The following is an 18,102-nucleotide window of genomic DNA, read 5'->3' as shown; positions in this document are numbered from 1 at the left end:
GGGATATTGCAGGGTTCTTTGAAGCACAGCTTAAGAAACGATGTTTGATTCAGCCACCTTGCCATTGGTCGAATTTGTACATAGTATATTGGATATGTTGGATAGCATGTTGGATATGTTCAAGATTACTTCTGACTTGTTGGGGTGGATTTTTTTCTTTTTTCCCCTGACAGGAATGGGGAGAGAAGAAATATCCATTTACTGGCACACTTTTTATATCGCACTATTCCCCTTCCATCATCTCATCATGTTTATTTCACCATGTTCTGTCTGTGTGTGTATGTGTGTGTGTGTCTTACAGTCTAAAACTGAAATATCTGAGAATTTTGATTTCTGAAGTAAAGATCCTCAGACTATCACTAAGTAGATGAGTGAAATCTAAATCTTCATATCCTAGTTATTGACTGTACTCTCCTAGATGTCATCCCCTCCTTAACCAGGTGAATTAGCCATCCCATTAAGACACCTGCTGATAAGTTCTAACCTTGAGATATTTTGAGTTGTAATTTTATTGGCCAAGTTCTACATTCTATCCCCAACTATAGTGTAACATTTCAATAGCTTGTGCCAAATTAAACTAGAGTCACCATTTGAAACATTCAGGAAAAAATTAGGAGGCTATTTCACAGGTGTTTTAAAAAAAACCCTAACATTCTTCTCTTCAACCCATCCAGTAATCTTGACATTGGACATTTGATCATTGTTGCTGTTTAGTTGTTTTTCGGTCATATCTGACTCTTTGTGATCCCATTTGAGGTTTTCTTGGCAAACATACTGGACTGATTAGCCATCTCCTTCTCCTGCTCATTTACAGATGAAGAACTGAGGCAAACAGTTTTAAGTGACTTGCCCAGGGTCACCACAATTCAAGTCTTCCTGACTTCAGTCCCAGTGCTCTATCCACTATGACACCTAGCTACCTAAACATTTGTTAAGCATTGATTATATATAAACCATTGTACTACCTGTTGAGGATATGAACATGAAAAGTGATAGCTTTTTCACTTTCTAGAAATCTATAGTCTGGTAAAGGGGCTCAAATGATTGCTACATATTAGGAAATAATTAAGTGTAAAGGAGAGGTCAAAGGAGCTGGTGATTTAAGGAAGTACATCACAAAGTAATAAAAGATTAAAATTGATTTTAAACAATAACAACCCAAACCCCAGCTGGTCTATTGGGTTAAGGATTTAAAGCTCTTTGTTCAGGTCCCAGTCAATTGCAGCTCTTGGGAGAGACTCAGAGATCTCCACAGAAGAAGTAAAATAGTAAGTGTTCTTTGATCATTTCACCTTCTTGTCACTAGAATCATCAAGCTGCACCCACCCCACCCCATCACAGGTCACAGCAGCACCTTCTGATGCCTTACTAGGTTCCTAGAAGTCCCCCTTTATTTCACCATATGTTCTCTCTCTCTTTCTCTCTTCTCTTTCTCTCTCCCTCTCTTCCTCCCTCTCTATTTTTCTCTCTCTTCCCTTCCCTCCCTCTCCCTCTCTCTTTAAAAAATAAAAGAGCAGGTTAAAAATGAAGTAGTTGGGAATTTTGATTTCTGAAGCAAAGATCTTCAGACTATTTACTTATCAAGTCCTATTTGTGCTTGCCTATGAGGCTAGGTATGTCCCAGGGACACAGCAACAACAGCTGTACAAGATCAAACACTTCATGGCTGTGCCAAGAGCTGCTACATTTATTTCCCAAACTCAGTTAGTCAATTCCTGTCCCCTCTTATTCTCTTGACCTTGGTGATACTGAGCTGTTAACTGCCAACAAAATCCCCTAGCTTAACTCTAGCTCTGTGCTCTCTCATTCCCATACACTCTAACCCTATTCTTCCAGTGGATCTATCCATTCCTGCCATTGTGTCCTCTAGAATGCCCACTCTGAAATTAACAAACGTCTTCTCTTGCCCCTAGAAGGCTTCTGGCGCTCACTGAGACGTGGCTCCCCATGATGACACTGAATCTCTGGTCATTCTTTACCAGTATTAGTTGCACTTTCCTTCACAGCTTCCCACTTCACAGGTCTCAGTAGGGAAATCAAAATACTCTTTGCTCCTCAATGCCATCTTCAAACTTTTCCTTTATGGCTATCACTCAGAAAATTCACCTCTTTTGAGATTCACTTGGGTTATATCAATCAGTCAGTAAGTCAGCAAACATTTATTAAATGCTAGGTGCTGGAAGTACAAAAACAAAACCAGTCTCTTGCCTTAAAGAGCTAATATTCTAATACCACACAATTAAGCTACTTACATATTCATAGCCAGAGGAAAGCCAGGGGGATCCAGGGGGGATCCAGGTCTCACTCAGGCACATCTTAAAGATTTTGATGACACAAAAGGTAGGTGCAAATTAGGTAGAAAGTTCAAAGCCTCCACTGAGAAAAATTACAGATATGGACCCAAAGCAGGGAGGGAGGGAAGGAGATAGTCCAGTAAGGGGGTAGGAGAAAAGTTAAAGGTAGAAAGAACAGGCATGCCATGATCAAAAGTAGCCCATATCAAGGATGGACAGCCTCCCTCTGTCCCTCATCCCTGAGGTTTTTTGGTCTCTCACAGTTTGCCACTTTGTACTAGGATCAGCCAAAACAAAATGTAATGCATCAAAAACCACACTCTTCAACTAAAAAGCTAAACAACTAGTCTCTCAAGAACAATTTGGGAAAATCAAACTAAAGGAATTCCACCAAAGAATACAATTTAAGGGGAAAGTAAGAAGAATATGCAAGGATCGTGCCTCCTTCTCTGTGGTATCAGATAGCAAGCCTGAAGTGGGTTTCTTTCTGTTTTTTTTTGTGGGACTTTCTTAACATTCCTTACATTCATTCTATAATTGAGAAATAGTTTCTTAAAAGCACTACTGTTGTTGGTCTGGCTTAAAATCCAGCCTACTGTAAATGACTTAACAAACCAGCCAATAATCTCTTTGAAATATTCATTCTTTCTTGAAATGTTACAGTCATTGTCTAGCTATGCTGAGCACCCGAATGAGCATTACCATTCCCTAAGTTAGCACTTGTCTTACTAGGAAAGTTCTTTGACAAATAGTAACCAGAAGAAAGGGAGGTCAAGCAAATACTTTGCAACAGGAATAGATCCAACACTATATGAAGCATGATGGGAAACAGACTGCAACACAGAGAAGCATGGAGAATGGACTGGGAAACCATTCTTTGAAAATATCAGAGGAAAACACTTATCAATGCAGAACAGACATGAAAAAATAACCTCTTAAAGAAGAATGTAATTAAATGAATAAAGAAACAAAATGTGACTTATTAATATAGCCCCCTTTACTATGGTGGCAAAATTTAAGTCAAGAGAATGCATCCGTGGCTTTCCAAACCAAGCAGGTGTGCCAATAGACTTCCTCACCAGAAATGTCAGATCCAGGGTCATACTGCTTGTATGTGTCAAAGGCAAAACTAAATGCAGATCTTCCTAACCCCAGCAAATAGAGTGCTGGACATGGAATCATAAAGCCCTGAGTTCAAATCCTATCTCAGACACTTAGTAGCAGCCTTCGGGCCCTAGACAAGTCACTTAGACTCTTAGCCTCAGGTTCCTTATCCAAAAAGTTCAGATAATAATAGCACCTACTTCACAGGATTGTGAAAGATCAAAGAGATAATATTTGTAAAGGATCAAGTAGGATAATATCTGTAAAGCATCACATGTGCATTGGTTATTAAGAATAACCCTCTATACATCGCATATGATGTTTTTCTATATTTAGGTATTGTAGCTAGATAAAAAATCTCAGGCAGGTCAAACTATGGGTCACTCATATGTTGATTGCCTGAACTTTTGTAGTATATTCACTGGTGGCCAGAAAAAAAGTAATGCGGAATTCAATGAGGCATATGTTTATACTTCAGTGCTAGCAATAAGAGAACTTCAGGGTTAAAAAGGATTTCAGTGACCATATAGTCCAATCCATATCTGAAAAAAGAAACTTCTCTACAACATACCCAACAATTGTCTAAGTTTTGCAAGAAAATTTCCAATAAAAGACAACCTATGACCTCCCAAGGTAGTCTATTTCACTTTCATCTCTACAACATCCAGCCATTGTCCCCATTTCTGCTCTCTAGTTTCAAGCAGAACAATCTAATCCATCTTCAAACTTTTGAAGGCAACTGTAGTGCACCCCAAGTCTACTTTTCTCTGTGCTAAACATCTCCTGTTTCTTCACTTTATTCTTATATTACACAGACTCAAGACCCTTCACTATCCTGTTTGCCTTTCTTTGGAAGACCTAGGTAATCTCCACCTTATCAACAACATTCCTAAAATGTAGCGCCCAATTTGGAGCTATGCCCACAGGGCTACAAAAATGTGCATACCTTTTGACCCAGCAATACCACTTCTAGGACTGTATCCCCAAGAGATCATAAAAATGGGGAAGGGTCCCACTTGTACAAAAATATTTATAGCAGGTCTCTTTGTGGTGGCCAAAAACTGGAAATCAAGGGATGCCCATCAACTGGGGAATAATTGAATAAACTGTGGTATATGAATGTAATGAAATACTATTGTGCTCTAAGAAATGATGAACAGGAAGACTTCAGAGAGACCTGGAAAGACTTATATGAACTGATGCTGAGTAAAAGGAGCAGAACCAGGAGAACTTTGTACACAGCAACAACCACAGTGTGTGAGGAATTTTTCTGGTAGACTTAGTACTTCATTGCAATGCAAAGACTTAAAAAATTCCCAATGGACTCGAGGCAAAATGCCTTCCACATCCAGAGAAAGAACTATGGAATTGGATTGCAGAATGAAGCAGATCATTTTCTTTTGTATTATGTTTTGTTTTATGATTCCTCCCATTCATTTTAATTCCTCTATGCAACATGACTAAGGTGAAAATGTATTTAATAGAAATGTATGTGTTGAACCTATATAAAATTGTATGCCTTCTCAAGGAGGGAGTGGGGAGGTAAGGGGGAAGGAAGAGGAGGGAGGGGAAAAAATCTAGAATATATGGAAGTGATTGTAGAACACTGAAAACAAAATAATTTTTAAAATTTAAAATAAATAAATAAATAAAATGTAGTGCCCAGAATTGAATGCAATACTTTGGATGTAGTATGACCATGGCAAAAGAGAGTGGGTCTATCATCTCCCTCTATCCATGTAAACTATGCCTCTCCATGACACAAAAGATTACATTAGATTGGGAGTAGGAGGTCACAGATGATTCCTACTAAGCTTACAATCCACTACTAAAGTTCTATGATGATTTGGGAATAATTAGGTCAAAATTACCATATGAATAATTCCTTAAAGTATCACTTCTGGACTGGTAAGAACAATTAATGATAAAAATAATTAATTTAGCATCTAACCTGCTTTTTTATTCATTAGGACTAACGTAAGCACCAGGAGACTCCTATTTCATGCTTGATTTTGCAAGTCTCAGATGTCTTTTAAAGTCTCTTAGAGCTGTAAAACTGCCACCAAATTCTCATTATTGGTCTTTTGGTTCCTAAAGACAAAACTATCACTTAATTATCCTGCAAGGAATAGTTAACTAAGAAGAATGACAGTTCACATTTATATATAGCACTTTGAGGGTTGTTAAAAAAAAAAAAACAAACCTTCACAAACATTATCTCATTTGCTCTAAATTGTGCTACATTAATTGAAGTAGAATACAGTAATGCCATTAAGATAGAAAGCATGAGGAATGCAAAGGAATTCAAACACACCTTTATGAAATAATGTAAGGTATAAAATCAGAACCAATAGAAAGGAATGTACACTAACAGAAGATATCTGTGAAAGGAGAAGTAAATAAGATTGAATGGACAGTTAGACTGTGAGATCCCTGAGAGCAAGGACCGTTCTATTGACTTTCTTTGTATTTCCAATGCTTAGTAAGATGCCTGGTACACAGTAGTTGTTTAATAAATTGTTGTTGTTCTGTTGTGTTCAACTCTTTGTGACCCTTTTTGGGGTTTTCTTGGCAAAGATATTGGAGAGGTTTGTCATTTCCTTCTCCAGCTCATTTGACAGATGAGGAAATTGAGGCAATCAGGGTTAAGTGACTTGCCCAGGGTCACACAGTTAGTAAGTGTCTGAGGCCAGATTTGAACTCGGGAAGGCTCCAGGCCCAGTACTCTATCTACTATACCATCCACCTGCCCATTACTTAATAAATACTTGTTGACAAAATATCCTGATGAAAGCTTAGAGGAAAAGACTGATGAATTGCTATCCTCTTTTATACACTAATATTAATCTCAACATATATCATTATTCAGCAAGTTTTGTTAGTTGTGCTGCCGTACAATAGTGCATTTTTATTATAATATTTTAACAAAGGTTATTGTTTAGTGATCTAATGCCTTACATTATTTCATAAAGGGATGATTGCTGTGTCAGTGGGTGTGCCTTTAAAAAATTAACAAATTCCTTCTGGCCTTCTTCCTTCTGAAGAAATAAAGACAAAGATAGTGATGGAATCACTAGTATTATCTGCCAATATGCCCCTCCACCTTGGGTCTGTCTGGATCCTTTGCTTTAAGGGAGTCTCCTATCTCTGCTTGCCATCTTGCATGAATTTGGAGCCACCCCCTGCCAAGTGGCATCATGTAACAAGATGCTTCAGCAAAATGCTAACGTAGCCTGTGTGTGGGATTTTGCAATAGGACCAGTTACATACACTAGGAAAGGTAGAAAGAAGAATATTTATTTAAAAGTCCCTTTCTCTCTCACCCTCAACACATCTGATCCACAGGTGTCTTCACAAACTACAGAAATAAAACTATTCTTCAAAGCATTCTTTGAAGCTAAACTGATCCATAATTATATTAACAGACTACTTCCATGTGAAAGAAGAACTTCAGTTTTCCATTTCCTGTGTGGAAAGGGAGATGTGCAATGTTCAGGAAAAGCATTATTGACAAGGTCACAGGTGTTTAGAGGAAATGAAAGTTGTTTTCAAACTTGAATAAATAAGGAAACATTTTTCTTACTATATCCCAGCATTTTAACATGGAACCTAGAAGCCCAGCATTTTGGGAATAGGGATTCCCAGAGAAAATTTCAATGGCAGTTAGTCATCTTAGAAAGGTATACCTTTCACCCCAAATTAGCTTAGTATCCCTCTCAACTAAGAGGAAAACAAAGGGTTTTATAATTTATATCACAGTCCTTAGCTAAACACGGTGGTGTTTTTTTCTTCTCCTCCCCTAACATAGTAGTTAGTTGCAGCTCCAGGTTTATGGGGCCAATATCTTAGTGTGTGACGAGAAATCACAGATTCACAGAATTTGCTTTACCGTAAAAGAAGCCTTTGGAACTAGAGGGTGAGGAAGGAAGAAGTCTTTTGTAGATAGGAAACTAACCTTAAAACAGAGATTCTTAACTTTTTAGAGTGTCCGGGATCCCTTTGGCCGTCTGGGGAAGCCTACGAACCCTTTCTCAGAATAATGTTTTTAAATAAACAAAATAAAGTACTTTGACTTACAAAAGAAACAAATTATACTGAAATAAAATGATCAAAATATAAGTTCACGGACCCTAGGTTAAGGACTCCTGCAGTAGGAGGTAGTATAAAGGATGAATCTTGAAGTTAGGGATTGTAAGGGGCAGAGAAGGGAATGCATTAGAGGCAAGGGAAGATACTGGGTACAGGTTCAGAGACAGAAAGTGGAATGAAGCATCTGGGGAACATCTAGTAGCCTTATTTAGCTGGAATGGGGAGTAAAGGGGAGTAATATTAAATTATTGTAAATTATGAACCATGACTAAATAGTATCCTATCATATCTAACTATTACATGACCCAAATAACCAGATAATGAACTGATAATCAGCATGGTGTAGTGGGAAGAAATCTAGATTTGGAATCTGAGGAACACTACTCGCCTCCTTGATGTTCTTCAAACAAGGTACTTATTAATCAGCTCCTGGAATTTTCACCCATCATCACTCATGCCTGAAATACTCTCCTTCCTTGTCTCCACCACCTGGCTTCCCTAGCTTCCTTCAAGTTCCAACTAAAATCCTACTTTCTACAGGAAGCCTTTCTTAACCTCTCTTAATTCTAAAAATTTTCCTCTGATGATTATTTCCTCTTTATCCTGTGTACATGGGGCAGCTAGGTAGCACAGTGGATAGAGCACTGGACTTGGAATCAAGAAGACTCATCTTCAAGAACTCAAATATGGCCTGATACTCACTAGCTGTGTGACCCTGGGTGAGTCACTTAACCCTGCTTGCCTCAGTTCATCACCTATAAAATGGGCTAGAAAAGAACCACTATTGTACTCTGCCAAGAAAACCCCAATTGGGGTTACGGAGAGCTAGACACAACTGAAAAATGATTTATATTGACTTAACAATAACCCTTTGTGTGTATATATGTACATATATGTATACACATGTACAGCTTGTCTGTACATAATTGTTCAAATGTTGTCTCCCCATTAGAATGTGAGCTCCTTAGAGCTCCTTGAAGAAAGGTCTTTCTTTGTATCCCCAGAATGTAGCACAATGCCTGGCACACAGTAAGTATTAATAAATACTTATTGAGTGACTGTATCTGTTTTGGAAGAACATCCTATGTCTGACGTGGTTGACATTTGAAAGATCATTTATCTGCCTTTTCATGATGGGATACACTTTATCTTTTGATCTATTTGTTTAACAAAAGTGTTATACTCTTTTAATGTTACTACAGGAATTGTAGGTTTGAGTAGGGACTCAGAACCAGATCTATTGGCATGGAATCAGAGCTCCTTCTTCCTCTCTCTTCAAACACCCTTTATTTTTCCTCTTCCTTTTTCTTTTCTTTCCTATTTATCATCTTCTGCTGTGCCTTACTGTCTACACTTAGAACCAAAAAAATTTCAAATCTTTTCTGCATATGGTGGGGGTGAAGATGGGGTAGAGGTCTTCAAACTACTCTGTAACCTACTAATGAGTGGCCAAATTGGCTAATTAAGAGAATGTTTCCTTCTTGACTTATTCTGTGATGAAATTTCCTGCAACTAATGAAAGAGGGAAGGGGGGTGAAGCTAAAGAAGCAGCTGCATATTAGAGAGTTTACTTCTAGGTAAATGAAAGTTGACCCTAATTTTTTTCTTTGTTACATAATTCACCCAGACCTCCAGAATTGTCAGCACTACAAAGCAGAAATCATAGAAAAAAATTCTTGACCCTAAACCAAATTAAAGTGTCAACAGGAATTAGACATGAATATGTAATAACTTGCGCACAGCCCAGCAACAAACCACAGTTACTGCTGCTGATTCCTCTTGTTGGGATGATGTATGGATTCCTTCATATGCAGGAAAAGAATGTGTATGAGTGAATTGCTATGCCACTGGCATGCCAGGAGCGCCCTCTGATGACTAAAGGATTTAGGAACTGCAATTTTACTTGGGTTTCTTGGAGGGGGAGGAAGGAGGAAAGGGAACCTTCCCTCTCTCATGGAATGAAAAGCATTTCTTGAGAAAAAGAAAATTCTAAGAACAATTCTTGAAAACTCTTAGCTGTGTGAAGCGGTTTTTGTTTTTGCTTTTAGTAGACATCCTTCCTGTGGTCCCATTCTCCATGGAGCACAACATAAATTAATTCAGATCCATGATAACGACTACTGGAATAAAACTTCCAGGAGGAAGGGAAGGAACGTGCTGAAAAAGAAAAAAGATGATTGGCCATCATTGTTAGATGATGGGGGTGGGGGGTGGGGTTTGGAATTTATGTAGGGCTTTAAGGTTCACAAAGCACTGTACACATGTGATATCATTTGATCCTCACAAGGACCCTGTGAGGTGGGTGCTATATCTGCCTCAATAACTTGTTCATAAGTCCTTAAAGGGTAAAGACCACATCTTGTTGTGGAACAGGTACTCCATAATGTTTGATGTCAATGCAGTGGCAGTGTGACCAATGAATTATGGTCATAGGATCATGAATTCAGAACTAGAAAGGATCAATCTCCTGAGGAAATTGAGGGGATTAAGAGAGCAAGTAGTTAATTTGGGAATTGACTGAACCACACTGTCTCCATCTCGTGACTCAATTCTGGAGCTAGCTCAGGTCCCTTTCTATTCAGTTATGGGTCTAGTCCAAATTCTGTCCTGTGAGAAAATTTCATTCAATTGTGGGAACTGGGAGAAAACCTTACTGCATTATTTGAACCCTGCCCTGTGTGGCTGAGAAGCTGGACCATTCTACCTGCTGCTTAGAATCTCTTACCTAAAGATCTAGGTTATGCTGACCAGAAACTCAATCAGATCTAAAGTTTGATGCAAGAATTTTTGTCACAATTATACACCTCAAGAAACCCATGTCTTATCTGAAAACTGGCCCCATACTGATCAATCAAATATTGTTTCCATGTTCCTTTGATTGTTTACAGACACTTGGAAGGAATGGGACACCTCTTCTGAATTCAGGGAATTGTAACTGTTACTTCCCAACTTGGAAAGTCCCTAATCTTTCATCCAATTAGAAATCAGATTACCTAATGTTGTGTTGTTTCCTTTTAATTAATTGACTTTATTTAATTGTTTTTAACGTATAAAAGTCTGTCTCCCCCTGTATTTCGAGTCCGGGCCTAAGTTGAGGAGGTCTGATCCTGGTTTGTTGGGCAATTGCCATGCATTGCTTAATAAATCCATATGCTCAGAGATGATCTAATCTCTGTTTCCTCAGTGATTTCATTTTTTACCCACCACTCTCCCATTTATTTTGCACAACCCTATCACTTTACACTTTCATGAAACAGTCCCAGAGAGGTTCAGTGACCTGTCCAAGATGATAGGCAGTAAGTAGGAGACAGGGTTAAATGGCTTGCCAGGGTAACACAGCTAGTAAGTGTCTGAGGCCAGGTTTGAACTTAACTCCTTCTTACTCCAGAGCCAAGATTCTATCTACTTCTGGATGGAACATCAGGCTTGGAGTAAGGAAGACTCATCTTTCTGAATTCAAATCTGGCTTCAGACACTAGCTATGTGACACGAAGCAAGTCACTTAACCTTGTTAACCTCAGTTTCCTCATCTGTAAAATGACCTGGAGAAGGAAATGGCAAATGACTCCAGTATCTTTGCCAAGAAAACCCCAAATGTGGCCATGAAGAGTAAGACATGACTAAGGAATACCATCCAAGAAATCCTGAATTGTTGACGGAATGAAGAGAGAACTGTCCTACCTTCCCTATCAACAAATGCTGAAAGGTTGTTTTTTTTTTTAATTTTTATTTTTAGTCTCAAGATTTAAATTTCTCCAGTTCTTATCAGTCAGGGAATACACCTTTTACAATGTCATCTGGTTCACAGTTATCATTAAATCAGCATAGTATGTACACAGCTCTTGGTGAGGGGAGATAATCCCCTCTGCAAGACTGAAAGACAGCAGGGGCTGATGTTATATAAAGGATACCAAGGTCTAAGTTGTCCATAGGGGTGGTGTAAGGTGCCCTCTTATGTAAAGCCTTACCCATATGAAAGTAGGTATAGGGGATACTTGGGCCTTCTTGTACTTTGGCCTGTAATCCCCACAACTGCTCATGCCCTCCCTCCCTAACCAACTTGTATCTTTTCCCTATATAATTCTACAAAGATTTTCATGTAGTTTTAAGCATTTAAAGCCTAGTCATATTTATGTATAAATATGTACATGTCATTCCAAATGGAATATAAGGAATACAAGTTCCTTGAGAGTGACAACCTCTAGAGAAGTAGATTTTCAGTAGTGAAAATTATATGAGCAGCAATATTGAGAATCATGAATAAATGAGAACAGTCTCCTACTTGATCACATGAAAAATATAACCATAATCATATCAACAGCAAAATTTTGACATCATCAGATAGTAAATAAAGGAGATGAGAGCCCAGTGTGGTGGAAAGCACACTGACTTTGAGTCAGAAGGTCTGAGTCTGAATACTGCTTCTTGCTACTTACAACTTATATAATCTTGAACAAATCATTTCTCCCTAAGCCTCAGTTTCCACATCTGTGCAATGAGAGAATTGAACTAAAACACCTCTTAGATCCCTTTCAGCCCTAGACCTCATGATTTCATGGTCTCTCTTCTGTTTCCCTTCATAAGAAACCTCTTACAAGGTTCGATGGAAAGAAGAAAGGTTCATGGAACTTCTCAGTGAGAGACAACATTGTAGCAGCCCTTTCTACTCTCTGCCATTGTTTCTTTGGGCTGATTCAATCACAGAGCCTTCCTTCCCTATGTAAAACTTCAGATCATACAAAGTTTGTCTTGGATATCCTCCCACTTTGATTATTCTGCTTCCCCCCAGTGCCAGGATTCCAATCTATCGTACAACAAGGGCCTTGTTCCTTTATGCTACATATCTTAAGCATCTGTCAGAGTCCTTACCTAGTCCAGTGCCCCTTAACCAAAACCCATGCTCCTTAATTATTTCTCCCTCCACACTCCCATTTCCACACTCCCATTAGGGCTGTAATCCCAACTTATATGTCTAATTACAAAAAGCAATTAGATTGACAAATTAGAGTAAGGTCTTAATGACTGATAACATCTTAAAATGTTCCACCCTCCAAGTAGCATCTACATTTTTTTACTTTCTTTTTTGAACATATAATCTCATTGACATAGGGAACCTCTGGTACCAACACAAGTTAGTACCTATTCTTCAACTTAGAGTCTTAAGAGAATTGTCATAGGGCATTAAGAGGTAAGTGACTTGGAGAGACAATATGTATCAGAGGCAGGACCGGAACCCAGGTCTTCCTGATTCTAAGGCTGACTATCCTCTAACTTGTTTCCTCTTGGTATCTGCATATGCACAGTACAAACTGGGCTAAGGACTGGTTAATTCCAAAGAAATTAATCTCTTGGTAGAATTTTAGACAATGTATGGCCATAGAGTTCCAAATATATTTTAGAATAAAAAGTGCCTTCCTTGTCGTCTTTGAATTCCATCCAAAAAGTAGCCATCTGTCACACTGATATACAAGACCTGTCTTTCTATGTCATAAAACACGAAAAGGACAGGGACCCAGCAAAGTAAACAAACAAAATTGTTGTTGTTGTTTAGTAATTTTAGTAGTGTCTGACTCTTCATGACCCCGTTCGGGGTTTTCTTGGCAAAGATACTGAAGGAATGGCTTGCCAATTCCTTCTTCAGCTCATTTGACAGATGGGGAAACTGAGGTGAACAGGGTTAAGGGATTTGTCCAGGCTCATATAGCTAATATCTAAGGCTGAGTTTGAACTGGGTTTGAAGTCTTGCTGATTTCAGTCTGCAGTGCTCTACCCACTACGCCATCTAGCTGCCAAATAACAGAATACCACTTCTTTCTCATCTGTTCTGGAATAGTACCACCCATTCTGCCCTTGGGAAGAAAAGATCAGATTTTCTGTTTATAAAGACCACAGAAAAAGCAGAAAAAGAATCTAGTCATCTGAATTTGTGGTTCAGTAAGACCGCATTGGATACATTAGGATTTAAATCCAGATTCTACTACCTATGTGGCTTTGAACAAATCACTTCTCTCTGGGTCTCAGTTTCCTCAACTATAAAATGAAGACTTTAGATAACTCTGATGACCTTTTCAACTCTAAATCTATAATATTTCTCACCTTTAAAAAGTTTGCTCTTGACTTAGTAAAAACATTTTAACAAAACAAAGAAGATAAAGTTAGTAGAAAGTAAGGACTTTAAAAATCTGTTCAAGGCTTTAGTAATTTACAAACTTCACTTTGCCCTGAAATTCATCTTTAGAATTGTGATCCTCTGTCGCCGTCAAACTACAGCTACATCTGCAAGCATCAAATGGACCATAGATACAACAGATTCAGACCTGAGAATGTGGGGTGGCAGGGGGCGGGGGTGGGGGGGGTAATTTCTTTTTTGGCTTGGCTTATACCACTTGACTATCTAAACTAATCAAATTAAGCACCCATTTGTCAAATCCCCACTCCACTTCCTTTTATGATGTATAGATGAAACATCTAAGTCCTGTGAAGGATGATACTTTAACTTTTTAATAATGGAGTATAAACAGGAAACTGTCCCTCAATAGCAGATGAAATAAATTGCATATCCTGTCATTTCTTCCATAGTTATATGGCATGCTCTGCACGTTTCTGTGGACTTTTTTCTGTTTTGTAGCATTATTTAATTTAAGCTTGATTGTCAGTCAAAGTATGTTTGTCCTATGTTGTCCACTTCTTGGCTGGAGATCATTTAATTATAAACCCATGTCAACACTGTGAAGTGGAATGCCAGAAAATATCCCAGCTTTAGCATTCCACAGCTTTGCTGTGATTTATGGAAAGAAAAGGAGTAGGAAAAGGAGGAGGAAATATGATGGAAGTCAGTAGACTACTAGAAACAAACCCTGGTTCCCAAATTCCTGACATGGCTTCCAAATTCCAATACTGTTACCTGACTCAGATGCTTGAAAGGTATAGCAGTAATAAAGGCATTTTAGCAAAAAGTCCAATATAGTCAACTTTCTGGAACAATAAACTTTCATTAATTCAAAGTTATTGTGGTTAAATATATGAATATATACATATGTGTAGGTACCCATATATAGCTAATGTGGGTAGGAATTCCTATTCAGGTTCAGATTCAGGGAGGATTCAAAAAAATTTTTTTTGAGTACATGATCTTTTTAAAAAAAAATTTCCTAAACTCTCTAAAGGATGTGTTTGAATACTACACTTTGAGACTTATTTAGCAAAGCTTTAAACTTTTACGAGATGAATTCTAAGTTGACCTTTCAACTCTAATGATCTATACACTCCTGTGATTATGCCATCGAGAAAAAAAGTCGACAAGGCAAAGAACCCAACCCCACTCCCATTCCCTGGAGGGGTTTTCCCCTCTATTATAGCACTTTGGCATTTTAATGACAATCAGAAAGCAAAGGATTTGTACTACATATCATCAAACAAGAACCCCTGATCAAAATGGGCTTTCTTCTCCTGCCTGAGAGTGACTCCTATCAACAAATATTTCAGTTTTTTGGACTCCTACAAACTGATGACATAAATAAAACCCACACATTTTCAAAAAGCGAAAAGGCCTGCAAGAAAGGAGGTGGGAACAGAAGCCACCAAATGCTTTAGGATGAAGGAAACAAACCACGACAGGCATGACTTCTAGCCTCTGAGAAATGTGGGGTTTTTTTCCCTCCCAGAAACTTACAGAAGCATTGACATTTTTTAACTGCCTTTCCAACATTTCAGCACCCACAGCATCCATCTCTGTTTAAAGCCTCTACTTTCAGAAAAGCCCTCAGGAGAGAAGTTTTTCCTTTCTGCCCCAATCCCTCCTTCCCCCCATCCCCCAACATCAATTCCCTTCCCCTTTCTTTCCCACCTCATTTCCCACAAAGGAGTGTGGGGAGGGGAGTTGAGGGGGGGGATTCCACAACAACTCTTTATCCTGATTAGAAACTTCCCACGCAAAGTCACAGTGGTTGGCTGCTCAGTGCAAGAGTGCCTGAAGCCTGACACGGGCTACCCCGAGAACAAGTTTTGCTCCTTCTCAAACTCAGATTTAGGATGGTCCCGTAGGAGCCCCCAGCTTTTCCGTCGAAGTTTCTCTAAGAAAATTCCGCCTCCCCTTTCCCCTTCTCTTCCCGCAGCTGTCGCCATCCTTGCTAACAGGTGAAGCAGAGAAGAGAGAATGTTAAAATATAGGATAGGACACCCAAGTCCTCCTGGGGTTCCGCGCGCAAAGGCGCGAATCCCACGCGCAAAGTGCGCCTCCCCTTCCAGCAGTCCCTGGGGAACTATCTCCGAGGATTCCGGGTCAAAGTGAATCCTGAGTCAGGGGGGACTCTGGTGGCGACCAAGCCATGTCCGGCTACCGTCCTGAGAAGATGCACCGACCAGCCACCCTCTCCATCTGCCACCCCTTTTCCTGGCTGGAGTGAGTGAGGACGCACAGGTTAGTGACACACTGTCAAGCACAGTGGGGCTGGAACCGGCCCCTCCACGAAGCGACAGAACGGTGGCATGCAGCGGTGGGAGAAGGAGAGATGGAAAAGAAGAATGGAAAGGAAGACGTGTCAGGGGACAAGAGTAAGGAAAGGACAACCTGCTCCCCTGGAACTGGGGAACTGTACCTGGTGCTTCCGCGGAGGCGAAGTAGACTAGCGCGGCCAGGAAGAGCAACGGGAGCCCCGGGAGCCGGGATGCGCCTCCCGTGAGAGTCATGGAGCCCGGGGTTATTACCAGCCCTTGCAGAGTGACTCGTTGCTTCTGTGGGACCCCAGACAGGAGGGCAGGAAGAGGACTCCCAAGGACAGGTCCCCGGGCAGTCCCCAAAAGTGCTAGCTGTAATGCAACCCAGCTCCCAGCTCCCACCCAGCTGCACCCTCCCAGGAGCAGTGAGCAGCGCCCGCCTGTGCTGTCCGTGCGTCCTTCACACCCCAGCACCGCGCTTCATCACTGAGGAGGCTTTTGCCGGGGTTGATGCTCTTTCTATGTGTCCCTCTGCCTCCCCCTACCGGGTCGCGCGGACAGCGCAGGGGGCACTGAGGGATGGGGTGCCCAGAAAGGCGGAGCAAGGGAGAGACCAAGTGGGTGGAGGGTGACTGAGCGACGTGGTTTGAAACCTGGGTTGGTGTTTCTGCAGAGGTAATGATTTATGAGTAAAGGGAACGAGCCAAGGAAATTCCTTCCCTCCTCTAGCCTCCCTTGTTCTTTGGCTCTAAAAAAGCCTTTTAACTTCCAAACCAAGGAATCCACTTTGTCCTCTTAAATAAATACCTCCACATAATACAGAAATGAACCTTATCCAAAATGCTTAACATCCGTTTCCAGATCTCTCTCCGTTTTGTGGCTTGTCCCATCCTTGCTACGCATAACTGAGTCAATCATTTGTTTTTCCTTATGCATTTTGTTATGCCTGACCATCTTTTTTCTTGGTATCATATGCTGATTTTAAACGGCCCTGCCTATAAGTCTGCCTAAGGAATAGACTTATTTGATCTTGATTCTTCCAACTGCTCTCATTTTTATAGTGTTACAGGTACTCTGTATCACTAGTGTCATGTCCATTCAACAAACCTACCCAGTACAAAGCAGTGTCAGCATCTGGGCAAATAAAGATAAAGGGAAAAATGACCGAATCCCTAACCTCAAGGAACTTACAGTCTAAAAAGGGAATACAGTAAAGGGGCAAGAGTGGTACAAGGTAGAATGAAATAGAATTGCAAAAGACAGATCTTAACAAAGGGCACCAGGAACTTTGAAAAGGGAGAGGAATTACCCTGTGATGGGGAGATCAGCATGGTGAAGTTGATCCCTGAACTGAACCTTGAAGTAAGAGGATTTGAAGGGGCAGATATAAGGAGGAACTGCGTCCAGACCTAGTCTCCAAAATACTTTATAGACTATAGGGAAGAAAAAAACGCTTGAGATACTATATATCTATCTCTCTTCCAGTAGTGTATCTATATGATATAGGTATCCATATGACCTTGGGAAAGTCATTTGCTTTCTCTAATTTTTCTAAATAGCTAGCATTTATATAACACTAGAAGATTTGCAAAACACTACATATGTTAGCTCATTTAGTCCTCACAACAACCCTGGTGGGGCTTATCATCCCTATTTTACAATTGAGGAAACTGAGGCAGACAGAGGTTACATGACTTGCCCCAGGGTTACACAGTTATTAAGTGTATAAGAATTTTAATTCAGGTCTTCCTCATTCCAAATCCCATGGCTCTATCCACTGGGTCACCTAGCTGTTTTGAAGCCTCAGTTTCTTCATCTGTATAATGGGGTTAATATACCACTTCCTTCACAGGGTTGTGATGAGAATCAAGTAAGATATATATATCTATATATAGATATATAGATATATATATACACACACACACACCCACACACACACACACACATGTTTCTTCTATTATCCAACCTTCAACCAGTCTTCTTGGGGGTATTTCAGCAAACCTAAAAATCTAGAGGTTAAATCACAAAAAAGTAAATAAAACATACAATTTCTACCTTAATACTTTAGTAACATGACCAGATTAGAATACAGCTCAAATACTTCTCCTTTCAGGAACTCTTCCCTGGTGACCTTAGACAAGTCACTTAGCCTCTCAGGAAAGGATTGGACTAGTTGGCC

The 18,102-nt window shown here is 39.9% G+C and overlaps 1 protein-coding gene across 4 annotated transcripts in view; it reads right to left on the bottom strand.

The window, feature by feature from the left end:
* The window catches only part of FNDC1 (fibronectin type III domain containing 1), a 108,909-nt gene extending 92,498 nt beyond the window's left edge, over positions 1–16,411 (bottom strand). For all 4 annotated transcript variants that reach the window (XM_072643828.1, XM_072643829.1, XM_072643830.1 and 1 more), the window contains exon 1: positions 16,085–16,411. In XM_072643828.1, coding sequence (XP_072499929.1) covers positions 16,085–16,175 — 91 coding nt within the window. In that variant the 5' untranslated portion in view covers positions 16,176–16,411. The remainder of the gene's footprint in view (positions 1–16,084) is intronic.
* Positions 16,412–18,102: the final 1,691 nt, after the last annotated feature.

Source organism: Notamacropus eugenii, chromosome 2 (genome assembly GCF_028372415.1).
Source record: "Notamacropus eugenii isolate mMacEug1 chromosome 2, mMacEug1.pri_v2, whole genome shotgun sequence".
NCBI lineage: Eukaryota > Metazoa > Chordata > Mammalia > Diprotodontia > Macropodidae > Notamacropus > Notamacropus eugenii.
This window is presented reverse-complemented; position numbering and strand designations above follow the sequence as displayed.